Source organism: Solanum verrucosum, unplaced genomic scaffold (assembly GCF_900185275.1).
Source record: "Solanum verrucosum unplaced genomic scaffold, falcon-dt-bn FXZP01000079.1, whole genome shotgun sequence".
In the NCBI taxonomy this organism is placed as follows: Eukaryota; Viridiplantae; Streptophyta; class Magnoliopsida; order Solanales; family Solanaceae; genus Solanum; species Solanum verrucosum.
The window spans coordinates 4,423,070-4,436,856 of NW_026020368.1; the positions used below are offsets into that span (position 1 = coordinate 4,423,070).

A 13,787-nucleotide genomic window follows, 5' to 3' on the forward strand; every position below is an offset into this window, starting at 1 on the left:
TTCAATCAATGAATATGAATTAATTTATTTTGATTAATTAATTTAACCAATGAACATGAATAATTTACTTAACTTTTCTAAGTTGGTAAAATGTATGTTTTCAATGCTAATAACTCACAAGGGTAAAAAAGGAACAATATGCTAATTTATGCATTGATTTTATGAAATGACAAATACTATGAACCAACTATTTATAGAAGGAATGATATATAAAATAGGACGGAGATAGTACTATATTTTACACACATTAGGCAACTGACATAAACATTTTGAATTGAAGGCCTTTTGTACCCAAAAGTCAATAATTAGACCCCACTCTATTCCTTCCCCCCATTAGCCTTTTCCTAAAGCAGCCATTAAAACAATCATTATAATTAAAAATTAATTAAATCAGCTTAACACTGTAAAGGAATTAAAGACTGTCTGACATTACTAATTTAATGTTAAAAAATTATTAAGAAAAATCTCTGTCACAATTGATTATTTTCTTTATCATAATTTATGTGACAATTTAAACTTTAAAAACTTCTTTAAGGCTCTACAATCTATGTATATTTGAATTAATCATTTTTTTTTGGTTTTAATTTTTCATATTGGAGCGACTAAATTTGATATTCGCGTAGAAAAGTTTCATATTAGGATAAAATATGACTTAACAAAGGTAACTCGTACCTATAAAATTAGAACTTGAAACTTCTGATAAAAAATGAAACGTGTATTTATCGCTCTATCACAACTCTCTCGTATGAATGAATTAATCAAACTTCTCTACATATATGGAAAATGTGGAAGAGAAGATTTCAGATTTCAGGGTTTGTTGGGTGTCATTTAATGCATTCACTACTTGTGTCTGACTTCTGAATCTTCTCTTCTACAGTTCTACTAAACGCCACAGAGGAACAAGTTGAAAACTTTGTAATAAAATACTGTAACAATTTTGTTAAGCTTTGGATTCTTCGTTTTTTTTGGGTTTAACTCAGTCAAGAAAATCAACCCAAAAAGCTTTAATCTTTGGAAGAAATGGGTAGTGGAGGCTTGTGGGCTCAGCTCAGTCAATGCTTTTTACCAATCAAAAGGTACTTTTTGATGCTCTGATTTAACCCTATCTTTCACTTCACTGTTTGAAATTGATTACTTTCAACCATTTGTGTGATGTGATGCAATGGGTTGTTCTTTTCTTGAATATTTTAGCTTTAGAAAATTGAAATTTTCCCCTAAAATTCTCTGTGGAAATGATGCAACATGTTCTTTGTGGATTAGGTTAACTGAAGCTCTGTTTGGGTAATATTGGTTCTTCCCTTAATTGGATTTTGCTTACTTTTAACACAATTTCATTATGTTATGGCTTTACAAATCTTGGAGATTTTGTTCCATTTGTTTTAGGGTCTTTGAATTTAGGTGCAACATTTCTTCAACTGTATAATTTTTGTTTAGTTGGGTATATGTGAAATCAACACAATTCTACAAGGAGAAGGAGATTGAATTTTGCCTAGTCTTTCCTTCGACTGTATAGTTGTTTTTAGTTGGGTTTACTTTTTTGTATTTTCTTGCTTTCTTCTCTTATGCTGTTGTCTCCTGGATAAAATATCTTGGGCATAATACATATACAGACACTCAAACTTGACCTTAGCTGACAAGTAAGCATGGCTAGACACCTCAACTCGTCTTCACTTGTCAGTTGAACACTCCAACTAACAAAATGATCATATAGACACCTTCAAATTTATGTGTCACGCCAGCATGGGGTGTCCACAAGGCACGATAAGGACGAGTTAGAGTGCCTAGTTGCCAATTGAGACCAAGTTGAAGAGTCTTGATGTGTGCACTCTCAAAGTGGGAGTGCTTACTTGCCAGCGGAAGCCAAGTTTGAGTGTCTATTTATGTATCATGCCAAATAACTTATCTTTGTTTGCTGAGTCTGATTTATGTTCCATTTGGGGTTCTGATACGTTTTGTGAGCTTTTATGATTCAACATTTCAGGGTAATGAGACAGAATGAGTGTTAAGTATTGGGTTTACAAGCAGAAAATTAATTTAAGCCTTAGATTGCGGAAGATGATGAAGTGCATTTGCTCAGGGGAACAACTAAGGATTGAAGATATTATTCCATCATCCGAGTCTCTTGCAACTCGGGACTATTCAGCTAGTGGGTATTCTTCGCGAGCTGGTGATGACGCCAAGGCAGACACCAGTAACATAGAAGAAGCAGAATCATCGCTTCGTGAGAGTGGCATTTTGAATTATGAGGTTGGTGTCACAAAAGTTGTTTATGATGAAGTTAGCTTCCCTTTCGATCCTATAATTAATATCTTTTTCATGATCAGATGTTATCATCACAATTTTCGCCCCTCAATTTGATTTGATGCATTACTCAAGTTGTTTTATTATGCATGCGGGATGCTAGGGAATTTTTCAGTTGATAACGACAAATCTTGTTTTGTTATTAGATAAATCCCATCACTAAACTGGTTTTGGGAAAACTGAGATTTGTTTTTCAACTGAGGCACAGGGAAGAAAAGTCCCTGCTCTGTATGCTTTATCATGTTTCATTTTGTTCAAGTATCAACCGTAAGGATTTCTTTAATAAATGAAATGCAATTTGTGGGCATTATACTCGTTATTAAGACGCTGTTGTAGAGTTAGTCCTGCTAACTCTCTTTTAATGGGCATATGAGTGACATGTGTTACCTGCCATGTGTTTTTGTTTCCCATTGTGTATGTGGTCTAAAATATACATAATCAGACCTATGATTTGGTAGACACAAGAGTGTTTACATTTAGAAGGATGCCTTGTCGTAACTGGTAGAGTTGTTGCCATGTGACCAGGAGGTCACAGATTCGAGCTGTGGAAACAGACTCTTGCAGAAATGTGCGGGTAAGACTGCGTACAATATATCATTGTGGTACGGCTCTTCCCCGAACCCTGTGCATAGCAAAAGTGCAGTGCACCAGGCTGCCCTTTTTCTTTAGTAGTTTTTACCTAAGTTGCTCGGACTCAGGTGTGGGTGTCCGGTACGGGTGCGGATCTAGAGGTCGGATCCTTAATGATCTAATATTTATGATTCGGATATATGGATCCATGTATGGATACGGGTGCGGGGATTCGCCTAAAAATAGAGTTAGAAAACCTGAATTATGAGATATTATGTGGAGAACTTTTGGAGAATCTTAGAAGGAGATTAAAGGAAACGGAGTGACATATAAACCTCTATATAAAAAGTAGGGAAAAGGGTCAAAAATATCCCTCAACTTTAGTTTATTAGTTGACTATACCCCTACCGTTAAAACAAAGTTATTTACACCCTCGCTGTTACTAATTTCATCATTTATACCCCTCAATTAACGGAAATCCCCAAATCAAACAAAATTGACCCGATTTCTAAAAAAATGATCCATACCCCATTTTAAACCCATGCCCGACCCATCAATCTATCTTAAATCCAAAATAATTTAACCTATTTTCCTTACCCTTTAGCCACCATTTCTACAAACTTTTTTTTTTTCCTTTTAAATTTTTTTTCTCCAAATTCCAGCAAAACATCACTGCCTATTCTCATGACTGCAAAAAGCAGTCATCTTTGTGAGAAGCACATATACCTACCTCACCAATTTCCTTACAAAGTTAAATTCTTACAATAGTGAATAAAGATACTTACACTAAAATGATGGAAAAAGAAATAGTGTGTGCACTAAAAGGAATCGGAGAGTTTGGAGAAGAAAATTAGAGGGGAGGATGGGGTGCACAAATGTTTCTGCAAATGGCAGGGTCTTTGGGGAAGGCAATACAATGGGTGGGGGTTGTGAATTTTCTTTTAGGTTTAATTTTTTTTGTTGTAATCATCGAGCTCCTGCGACGATGGTTAGCTTCGGAACGGCCATGGCCGACCACGATGCCGCTCTCCTTTTTCTCTTTCCTCCATTAATAGAGTCATCATACTCGTCTAAAAGTGCTCAAATCTGATCGGTTTTTGTGTTTTAGGTGCTGCTCGACAATGTCTTTGAAGTCACGCTACATCTCCCTCTCTTCCTTGTTAATACAAAATCCGATCAACAAAATTATTGCTCCGGCAAAATTTTATTTTTTCTGATAAAACTTATTGACTGGTTGTTTTCGTTTTATTTTCTAGTATTTCTCAATTGCTGCGTTGTTGATAAAGAAAACATAAAGTTCAAATGAAGAACAAATGAAGAATCATGGCAGAATTGGGGAAACACAATTGGAGAATTATCATGATAGTACCTCCAAATGATTTTTTTTTTTTTTTTTTTTTTTGAGAATGGGTATAGAAAATGGGTTAAATTATTTTGGGTTTACGATAGATAGATGGGTCGGGATTGGGTTTAAAATTGGGAATGAGTCACTTTTTAAGAAACCGGGTCAATTTTGTTTGATCTGGGGATTACCGTCAATTGAGGGGTATAAATGGTGAAATTAGTAACGGCGAGGGTATAAATAACTTTGTTTTAACGGTAGGGGTATAGTCCACTAATAAACTAAAGATGAGGGGTATTTTTGACCTTTTTCCCTAAAAAGTATTCCATTTTCTTCAATTTCACCTTAACTTTTGTATTGATTATGGAAATCATTAAAATTGTTTAGACTTTCCCCATCGATTTTGGTCAAAGTACCCAAAATTGGTTGACCAAATCGGACACGGATCCCACACCCACACATATCGTGTCGACACGGGTGCGGCACCAAAAGTGAATAGTCCAAGCAACTTAGGTTTTTACATTTAAAATTTGTGAAATAGAGTTTATGATTGCATGCTCAAAGAATTAAGGGGACGACTCAGTAACATGTGAAAGTAAAATTGAATTCTCAACGGAAGCACGAGAGGAAACTTTACATACAGATTTTTTAAATATATGAGTCTTTCAGTGATCTTCTTATATCTTAGCATGAAGTCGTACATATTTCTTTTGCCACTTTATTTACATGAACAACCCTTGTTTTCACTCTCCACTCTTCTGACATGGCATGCTTATATTTTTTTTTTGAAGAAGGTAACTTGATGACATTCTTATATTTTAATTTGTAATGGATCACTAATATCTTTTGTAAAACTGGAGATGTCCATTATATCAATGAAAATTAACACTGTGTTACTGCATATTGAATTACAATAATGTTTCAACATGTCTTCTTGCATTTCCAAGGTAAAAGTGACTCGCTAAAGTTCCTCACCAATAAAAGCTCTTGACTTCTCAACTTCTATTTCCCTTCATATTCTACTTGTGGGCTAAGATACACTTTTATTTATTTTAGGAAGCAAGAGCATTATTAGGTCGGCTTGAGTATCAAAAAGGTAACATTGAGGCTGCTCTTCATGTATTTGAGGGAATAGATATTGCTGCGGTGGTTCCCAAGATAAAACTTTCCATCGCAAGAAGAGGTGAGGTACCTAGGCGGAATTCGCTTAGTGATGCTATCCCACCTATGTCAATGCATGCAGTAAGTCTTCTCTTTGAGGCCATTTTACTCAAAGCAACATCCTTGCAGGCTCTTGGGAGGTTCACAGGTGCTTCCTGACTTTTTATTAGCTAAGCTCATTATATGTGTTTATTCTATTGCATTATCTTCTTCCTTGGGAACTGTAATTCCACTGGCTTTATTGTGGAATATTGAGTCAACAAGATGCCTGCATAGGGGTATTTTCAATTTACTGTCATGAAATCTCTATCTGTGCATGTTTGTGATTCTTTAATGCTGTTCCTGCACTATCAATTGTTAGAGCATTAAAGGTTTCCTTTATGAATTTTGCAGAAGCTGCTCAGTCATGTACAGTGATACTGGATACAGTTGAGTCTGCTTTGCCAGATGGCTTACCTGAGAGCTTTTCTACTGATTGTAAATTGTTGGAAACGTTGAACAAGGCGGTGGAGTTACTTCCTGAGCTGTGGAAGCTAGCTTGTGCTCCTCAAGAAGCAATTTTGTCGTATAGAAGGGCCCTGCTTTATTGTTGGAATCTTGACGTGGAAACGAGAAGCAAAATAGAAAAGGAGTATGCTGTATTTCTCTTATACAGTGGCACTGATGCAGCTCCTCCAAATCTTCGTGCACAGGCAGAAGGTTCCTTCATACCTAGAAACAATATAGAAGAAGCTATATTGCTGCTTCTGGTTCTTCTAAGAAGATACATCCTCAATAAAATTGTATGGGATCCATCGATCTTGGATCACCTCAGTTTTGCATTATCCATTGCAGGTGAGTTTAGGGCACTTGCCCGTCAGGTTGAGGAATTGCTCCCTGGAATTGTTGTTAGAAGACAAAAGTACACTATCCTTGCCCTGTGCTACTATGCAGAGGGTGATGACATGGCCGCTTTGAATCTGTTAAGGAACTTGATGAATAATAGGGACAATAAGAACGGCATATTTGAGTTAGTACTTGCTGCAAAAATTTGTGCTGAGTATCCTAATTTATTGGAAGAAGGGATGGGGTATGCCCGGGAAGTGCTCCCAAAAATTGAAGGGAAATGTAACCAGATGGCTAGTGTTGCAAAATGCTTACTTGGTCTTCTGCTCTCAGGTCGATCTCGCGCCATCGTGTCTGATTCTGAGAGAACCTCAAGATTGTGTGAGGCTCTTGAATCACTTGACTCAGCACATAAGATGACCGGAGGAAGAAATCCTAATGTTCTTTTCTATCTTAGTTTGGAGAATGCAGAGCAGAGAAAGTTGGACATTGCTCTCTACTATGCAAAGCAGCTATTGAAGTTGGAGGGGGGTTCTACTGTCAAAGGATGGCTTCTTCTAGCTCGCATACTATCTGCTCAAAAGAGGTATATAGATGCGGAAAGCATAATTAATGCTGCACTAGACGAAACAGGAAAATGGAATCAAGGAGAACTGCTCCGCACTAAGGCTAAACTACAGATTGCCCAGGGTCATCTGCGGGATGCCGTGGAGACATATACTCATCTTCTTGCAGTTCTCCAGGTTCAGAGAAAAAGTTTTGGAGTTCAGAAAAAGTTGTTAAAGGTATGGTTCCTTGTGATATGAAATATTAACTTGGACAACATGATTCTCTTCTCCAATTTGATTTGTCTTCTTCAGGCAGGACATTGTTGAATGTTCAATCTGTCCTTAAATTCCTGACTTTAGTACTTCAATTTATCCTTTTAGTTTCCCATCTTTCAGTTGTGTTGTTCATTTTACCCTTTGAACCCGCAGAACATGAGAAACAACAGTAGAAGTTTAGAAATGGAAACATGGCACGATCTAGCAAATGTATACACAAACTTGTCTCAGTGGCGTGATGCAGAGGTTTGCCTAATCAAATCCGAGGCTATCAATCCTCATTCTGCCTTGAGATGCCACTCTGCAGGTATTACTTGCTTAATTCACTTATCTTGGCTTATGTTCCTAACTTTTCTTGTAAGATGTCTCTTGGAGTGTACTAGATATAGGGTTGAAGTTAATTCAGACCAAATCGGTTTTTCTTTCTGCGAAGGGGTATTTATCTGGCACAGGTCGATATGGCTCAAGTAGACAGTCTCATTGTCAATATATGTTGCCTAGGCAATGCAATAATTCCTTGTCCAAGGGGGTGGGGGTGCATTCACACTAAGACTGCAAGTTTATGTATTCTTAAGTTCCCTATTTAAAAGCAGAAATACAAGTGAAGAGCTACAGTTTTATTTATCGATACAAACGAACAGGTATAATGAGCAGCTGTGTTATAGAGGTTATCTAGTCAATTTGCTCTGGTTTCTTTAAGTCTTAGATATGATCTTGAAATGGACTTGCACTTGGATTGCCTAACAGCCGCATATATCGGCTATTGATCCAATAATAATGTACTTTTGTATGCGATTTTATCGTGTAGCTTGTCATTGAGGTTGGCTATTGTGAACTAATCCTATAGACCTGCATCAAACACTTGTTAGAGAGTATTTTTTTCATCTAAAAATTGCACTGACGGGAATAGAAGGCTTGAAATCTGAGAGTGATTCGAATTTCGTGCACTCTTTTGTTCTTTTCTACACTAAACTCATTTCTTCAAACTGTATCCTTATCTAAAGAAAAAATAACATGAGAAAGAATCCACTGGATTATGTTGTTGTCTGGCTCTTTTTGATGGACTAATGGCTTTAGATCTTGGGCTTCCAAACATTATTGTTCGTCTCATGCTTTAGATAACACTGGTTAAGTTAGATAGGATGAAAAGCTTAGTGCGGAATAATGGGTCTCTCATAGCCTTCATTTGTGAATCTGTCATCATAAATACTGCTGTTTTGGAATAATACTTGTTGCATGAAGTTATATCTTTGCAAGAATCTATACAATAACAATTGTGCCTCAATCCCAAGCTTGTTAGGGTTGACGGTATGAATCCTCGATTTCATAAATGATCTGTTTGGGTCCATAATATTTCAATAATTCCATACTTATGGATTATCTAATACTAGGGGACTAAGTTGCTTGGACTCTTCACTTTTGGTGCCGCACCCGTGTCGACACGACATGGGTGTGGGATCTGTGTCCAATTTGGTCAACCTATTTTGGGTACTTTGACCAAAATCGATGGGGAAAGTCTGGACAATTTTAATGATTTCTATAATCAATACAAAAGCTAAGATGAAATTGAAGAAAATGGAATACCTTTTATGTAGAAATTTCTATGTCACTCCTTTTCCTTTAATCTCCTTCCAGGATTCTCAGCAAGTTCTCCACAAAATATCTCATAATTTAGGTTTTATAATTCTATTTTTAGATATTTTAATTATTTTTAGGCGAATCCCCGCACATGTATCCCTACATGGACCCATATTCCCGAATCTTAAAAATTAGATCATGAAGGATCTGACCTCTAGATCCGCACCCGTATCGGACACCCGCATCTGAGTCCAAGCAACTTAGCTAGGGGATCTCTAATAAACGCTAGTGGTTATATCTCTAATATACTAAGACTCTTCTTGTTGGTATCAGACTGTCACCTACACAAATTTTCACCTTTTATTATCTTCTATCTTTTGATAGATCTGCCTGGTTACTGAGATATCTTTTACTATAACCTGTTCCCATGTAGGCATGTACTCTCTCTGTCCCATTTTATGTCACACTTTCCTTTTTAGTCCGTTTCATAAAGAATGTCACCTTACTTACTATAATTAGAAACAATTTAACTTTAAAATTCCCCTTTTACCCTTAATGAGATCATTTGTAGTCACAAATATTAAGGATTGTTTTAGACCACAAGAGACGCTCATTGTGGATTCGAAGATTCCTAACTCCAAGACCACTTGAGAGCTTAGGTAGCTGCACTGTTTCTAGTTAACTAGATAGCACCCCTTCATTTCTTTGTCTCCAAACCAAATAAAGTCTCTTCTAAGTTTGTCCAATTTCTCCCGCACCTTAGCAGGTAAGGGAAATAGAGACATGACGTAAGTGGGGAGGGAGTCCAGCACTGCATTTATTAATGTTTGTTTGCACCCAAGTGACAAGTATTGAGATTTCAATTTGGCCAACTTCTTCTTTGACCTCTGGATTATCCCATCCCATATCAGTAGTTCTTTATGATTGCTTCCTAGAGCCTAGAGGCATTCCCAAGTAAGTTGTTGGGAATTGCTCAATCTTGCACCTCAGGATGTTAGCCAATCTTTGCATCTGTGCTACTTCCTTGATAGGGAATAAACTGCTTTTCCTCCAGTTAATCCTCAAACTAGAGACAACTTCCAGGATCACAAGAATCACTAATCTTTGCATCTGTGTTACTTCCTTGATAGGGAATAAACTGCTTTTCCTCCGGTTAACCCTCAGACTAGAGACAGCTGCCAGGATCACAAGTATCACTCTGATATATCTGATCTGGTCTTCTTTTGCCTCACTGAAGATTACAATGTCATCAACATACAACAATTGACAAATCTCCATACTCACACCTGCCCTGCTACTAACTTCAAATCCTCTCATCCATCTGTTTTGACTAGCTACCCTCAGCATGCTATTCAGCCCCTCCATGACCAGTATGAATAGGAAAGGGGAGAGGGGGGTCACCCTGCCTCAAGCTCTATTCAAATGTAAAAAAACCCACCGTGAATGGAGAACCTGACAGTTTTAATACAAAAACCTATCCATTTTAGCCATTTATCTCCAAACCCCATCTGTCTTAAGATGTTTAGAAGAAACCCCTAATTTACATGGTCATATGCTTTTTCCAAATCAAGTTTGCACATGATGCGTTCTTTCTCTCCTCTTAATTTTGTGCCCACACATTCACTGGCTACTAATGCAGAATCCATGATTTGCCTGCCCTTAATAAATGCCATCTGGTGCTTGTTCACCAGCTTGTTTACCACCTGTTGAGCCTTTCGGCTAACACTTTAGCTATGATTTTGTATATCCCACTAATTAGACTTATTGGTTTGAAGTCCCTCAGTGATGTAGCTCCACTCTTCTTTGGGATAAGTGCCACATAAGTGGCATTCATACTTTTTTTCAAAAACTTGGAACTCATGGAAATGCTTCACATAGTGTTCAAGATGTCTTCTTTCAAGACGCTCCAAAATTCTTTAAAGAAGCTCATTGGGAAGCCATCAGTTCCTGGTGCCTTGTCACTAGCACAAAGATTGATGCCTTTTAAGACTTCTTCCTCCTCGAACTGTCTCTGCATCCAGATCTGTTCCTCCAAGCTAATAATGGTTGTGAAGTCTTGTAAGTTTAGATTAGGTCTCCATGTCTCTGTCTCTTTGTAGAGATTCTGATAGTAGTCTTGTATTTTCATCTTGATAACTTCTGGATCAGTGATATGTGTCCTTTCCTCTTCAATTTCGTCAATGGTGTTGCATCTCTTATGTGTTGTGGCCATTCGGTGAAAGTATTTGGTGTTCTTATCTCCATTTTTCAACCATTGGATTCTAGACCTCTGTCTCCATGCTATCTCCTCATTCTTGACCACCTCCTCAAACTCTATTGCCAAATGAACTTTCTGGAGCAATTCATCAACCGTGAGTGCTCTTTGCTCCATGATATTTTCTAATCCAGTAATTTGGTTCAAGATGTCCTCCCTCCTCTATCTCCGGTTATTCTTGTTTTCCTTCTCCCATTCTTTTAATTTTCCTTTTAGGAGTTTTAGTTTGGTAGTCAAGATGTAGGTTGGGCTCCCAGTTACATTGAAAGAGGCCCACCATTCTTTTACCCTCTCTTTGAAACCATCCACTCCCAACCACCATTGTTCAAACATAAAATATGACTTCTTGAAATCCATATCTCCATGTGTAAGCATGATGGGGTTGTGGTCTGTTCCCAATTTTAGCATCAGTGATTGTTTGATGTGTAGATATTGTTCCTCCCACTGTGAAGAGTAGAGGAATCTGTCTATTCTGGAAGCACTCTCATGATTTTCACTCCTTTTCCAAGTGAAGCCCCTCCAAATAAAGGAGGGTCTACAAGCTCCATGTCATTGATCCATTCTGAAAACTCTGTCATTGCACCATTGATTCTTTGGCAGTTTGTTTTGTTCTCTCCTCTGGATATCTGGTGATGTTGAAATCCCCACTTACTACCCATGGTCCCTCAAAGAGGCTTCTAATGGCTGCCAGTTCCCACCAAAGTTTCCTCCTTTACACTCACATTCTGCAGAAATTGTACTTAAATGCCATGTCAGTTCTTGCTCTATGCCCTCAAATCTACAAGTAAGCATTTGATTTCCACTGTCTACCATTTCCCCCTTCCAAACTCTTTTGTCCCATAGCACTACTATCCCCCCACTCCTTCCGCTAGCTTCTACATGAGCTTCTCCCAACCATCTGTTGTTCCAGATTTGTTGGTAAAGATTTGAGTCATTCCTTGTTAGCTTAGTTTCAACCAACACATGAATGTCAGCCCCCTATTGAAGCAACAAATTTCTTACAAGTGCTCTTTTGCTCTCCCCATATAACCCCCTAACATTCCAAGATAAATTTTTTATCTTCACGACAAACCCTCGTGTGAGATTATTCTCCCTCTTGTTCTTGGCTCCCCTTCTTTGAATTTCATATTGAAAGCTAAATTCCTAATTTCTTTAGGAATTACTGCTTTTGAATTAACCTGCTTCTCATTCCCCCTTTTGTTTTGTTCCATTCCTCTCCTTCGATCGATCCTTAATAGCGGTTCATATGCTATGTCTTCGCACCCCTGGAAAGCTGCCCCAAATATAAGTTCAGTTGAGATATTTTATGTTTTTGAATTTTATTCTGCAGATTTTTTGTTTTAAGTTGGCCATTTAAAGTCCTCTATGCTTAATAAAAGTTTTAAGAGACAATTTCAGCCTTTTTTAATCTTTCTGCTGGTAAGCCCTTTCTAAAAACTCATCAACAACCCTTCGGGGTGGCCCAGTGGTTTGGGCTTGGGACTTCCATGTTGGAGGAGGTCTCAAGTTCGAAACCCCTTGCCAGCGAAAGCAAGGGGTTTGCCTTATGGGTCGAGCTCGTCGCACCAGGCTTGCCTAGTGCGGGTTACCTCTCCTATGTGGTTTGCGAACTATTGCATAGGAGCGGAGGTTTTACCCTGTGCGCATCCAAAGGGTAGCGGCTACGGGTTTCCCTTGTCATCAAAAAAAAAAAAAAAACTCATCAACATACAATATTGATGGCCTTATGTTTGTTGTATAGATTTTTCCATTCACTTTGATAGGAAGAGAACACCCCTATGGCGTTCCTCCGGTTCAACCATCCCAATTTAATCTTATGTATAACATCTTCATCTATCATTTCATTCTCCTGAAACATTTGAGTTCTATATCTAAATTGTTCACAGTTAGATACTTCAATTCCATTTAATCTTACCTCAACATCACTCTTACCTCACTAGCTAAACTTGCAGTGTATTGTGTATGTATTCTACCTTACTCCTACTCATCGTGAATCCTTTACTCTTTGAAGTGCTTCTCCATAACTCTAGCTTTTGATTGACACTGTGACCAGTCTCGATTAATCTTTAGAGGTTAAGTGAAGAACATGCTTTTGTTTCATGCTTTCTATCTTTGCAATTTCATCGTCTTTGACATGAGTTCGCTTAGCCAACTTCTAAAAGGCGCAATTACTGGTGGTTATTTTGCAGGATTACTCTATCAAGCTAGGGGACTCTACAAAGAAGCCTTACAATCTTTTCAGAAGTCTTTAGACACAGAACCCAACCATGTTCCAAGTTTAGTTTCCACTGCCATTGTTCTTCGACAACTCGATGGCCAATCATTGCCTGTCATGAAAAGCTTTCTGACCGATGCATTACGGCTTGACAGAACAAATCCTTCTGCCTGGTACAATCTTGGATTGGTTTACAAAAGTGAAACTGGTGTATCTGCACTCGAAGCTGCAGAATGTTTCGAGGCTGCTGAACTTCTCCAAGAATCTGCACCAGTTGAACCATTCAGATGAGTCCAATGTTTTACCTACAGCTGAATCATCCCACATGTAAAATTTTGCAGCTCCATAGGGGAGAGAATTGGAAACAAAAATATATTAGCATTGTTGTGTTAACTGTGTTTCTGTGGACTTGTATTTAAGGTGGATAAATTTTAGTGATGTTCATAGAGCTTTTTGCTATCTATCATACATAATTGTATGAATATGAAATTGATTTGGGTAAGTGACTAGTAGCTATTAGAAATATTCATGCAATATGTAAAGCTATTTCTCTTTAAAAAAAGTCATTTTTTCCCTGTAAATTTACTGCAACAAAAAAACAGTGATGAAAGTAATGATGTGATTATTATTTTTATTCATGGTTTGATGTATTAGGACTAGTTCTAGTTTTGGTCATACTTATTCATGTATTAATAATAGCTTTGTATTGTTAATATT

At 37.7% G+C, this 13,787-nt stretch overlaps 2 protein-coding genes across 3 annotated transcripts in view; both read left to right on the forward strand.

The window, feature by feature from the left end:
• The window catches only part of LOC125838141 (signal recognition particle 14 kDa protein), a 325,612-nt gene that overhangs the window by 36,400 nt on the left and 275,425 nt on the right, over positions 1-13,787 (forward strand). The gene's annotated exons all lie outside the window — the stretch shown is intronic.
• On the forward strand, positions 794-13,634 carry LOC125838120 (protein NPGR2-like). Of its 2 annotated transcripts, none has more exons than XM_049517173.1 (6): positions 794-1,076; positions 1,982-2,247; positions 5,270-5,522; positions 5,768-6,984; positions 7,177-7,330; positions 13,045-13,634. In XM_049517173.1, exons 2-6 carry the CDS (start codon positions 1,996-1,998, stop codon positions 13,359-13,361), a joined length of 2,193 nt encoding a protein of 730 aa, XP_049373130.1. In that variant the 5' UTR covers positions 794-1,076; positions 1,982-1,995; the 3' UTR covers positions 13,362-13,634. The 2 variants fall into 2 exon arrangements, with proteins under 2 accessions (XP_049373130.1, XP_049373131.1); XM_049517174.1 differs by lacking the exon at positions 794-1,076 and adding an exon at positions 1,112-1,281.

What these genes read in the sequence shown, in the direction of transcription:
- LOC125838120 (XM_049517173.1), top strand. Translation starts at nt 1,996, where the DNA reads ATGAGTGTTAAGTATTGGGTTTACAAGCAGAAAATTAATTTAAGCCTT. An exon ending in GTGGCATTTTGAATTATGAG is followed by an intron (nt 2,248 to 5,269) that starts GTTGGTGTCACA and finishes TATTTATTTTAG; the next exon opens with GAAGCAAGAGCATTATTAGG. An exon ending in CTTGAGATGCCACTCTGCAG is followed by an intron (nt 7,331 to 13,044) that starts GTATTACTTGCT and finishes GTTATTTTGCAG; the next exon opens with GATTACTCTATCAAGCTAGG.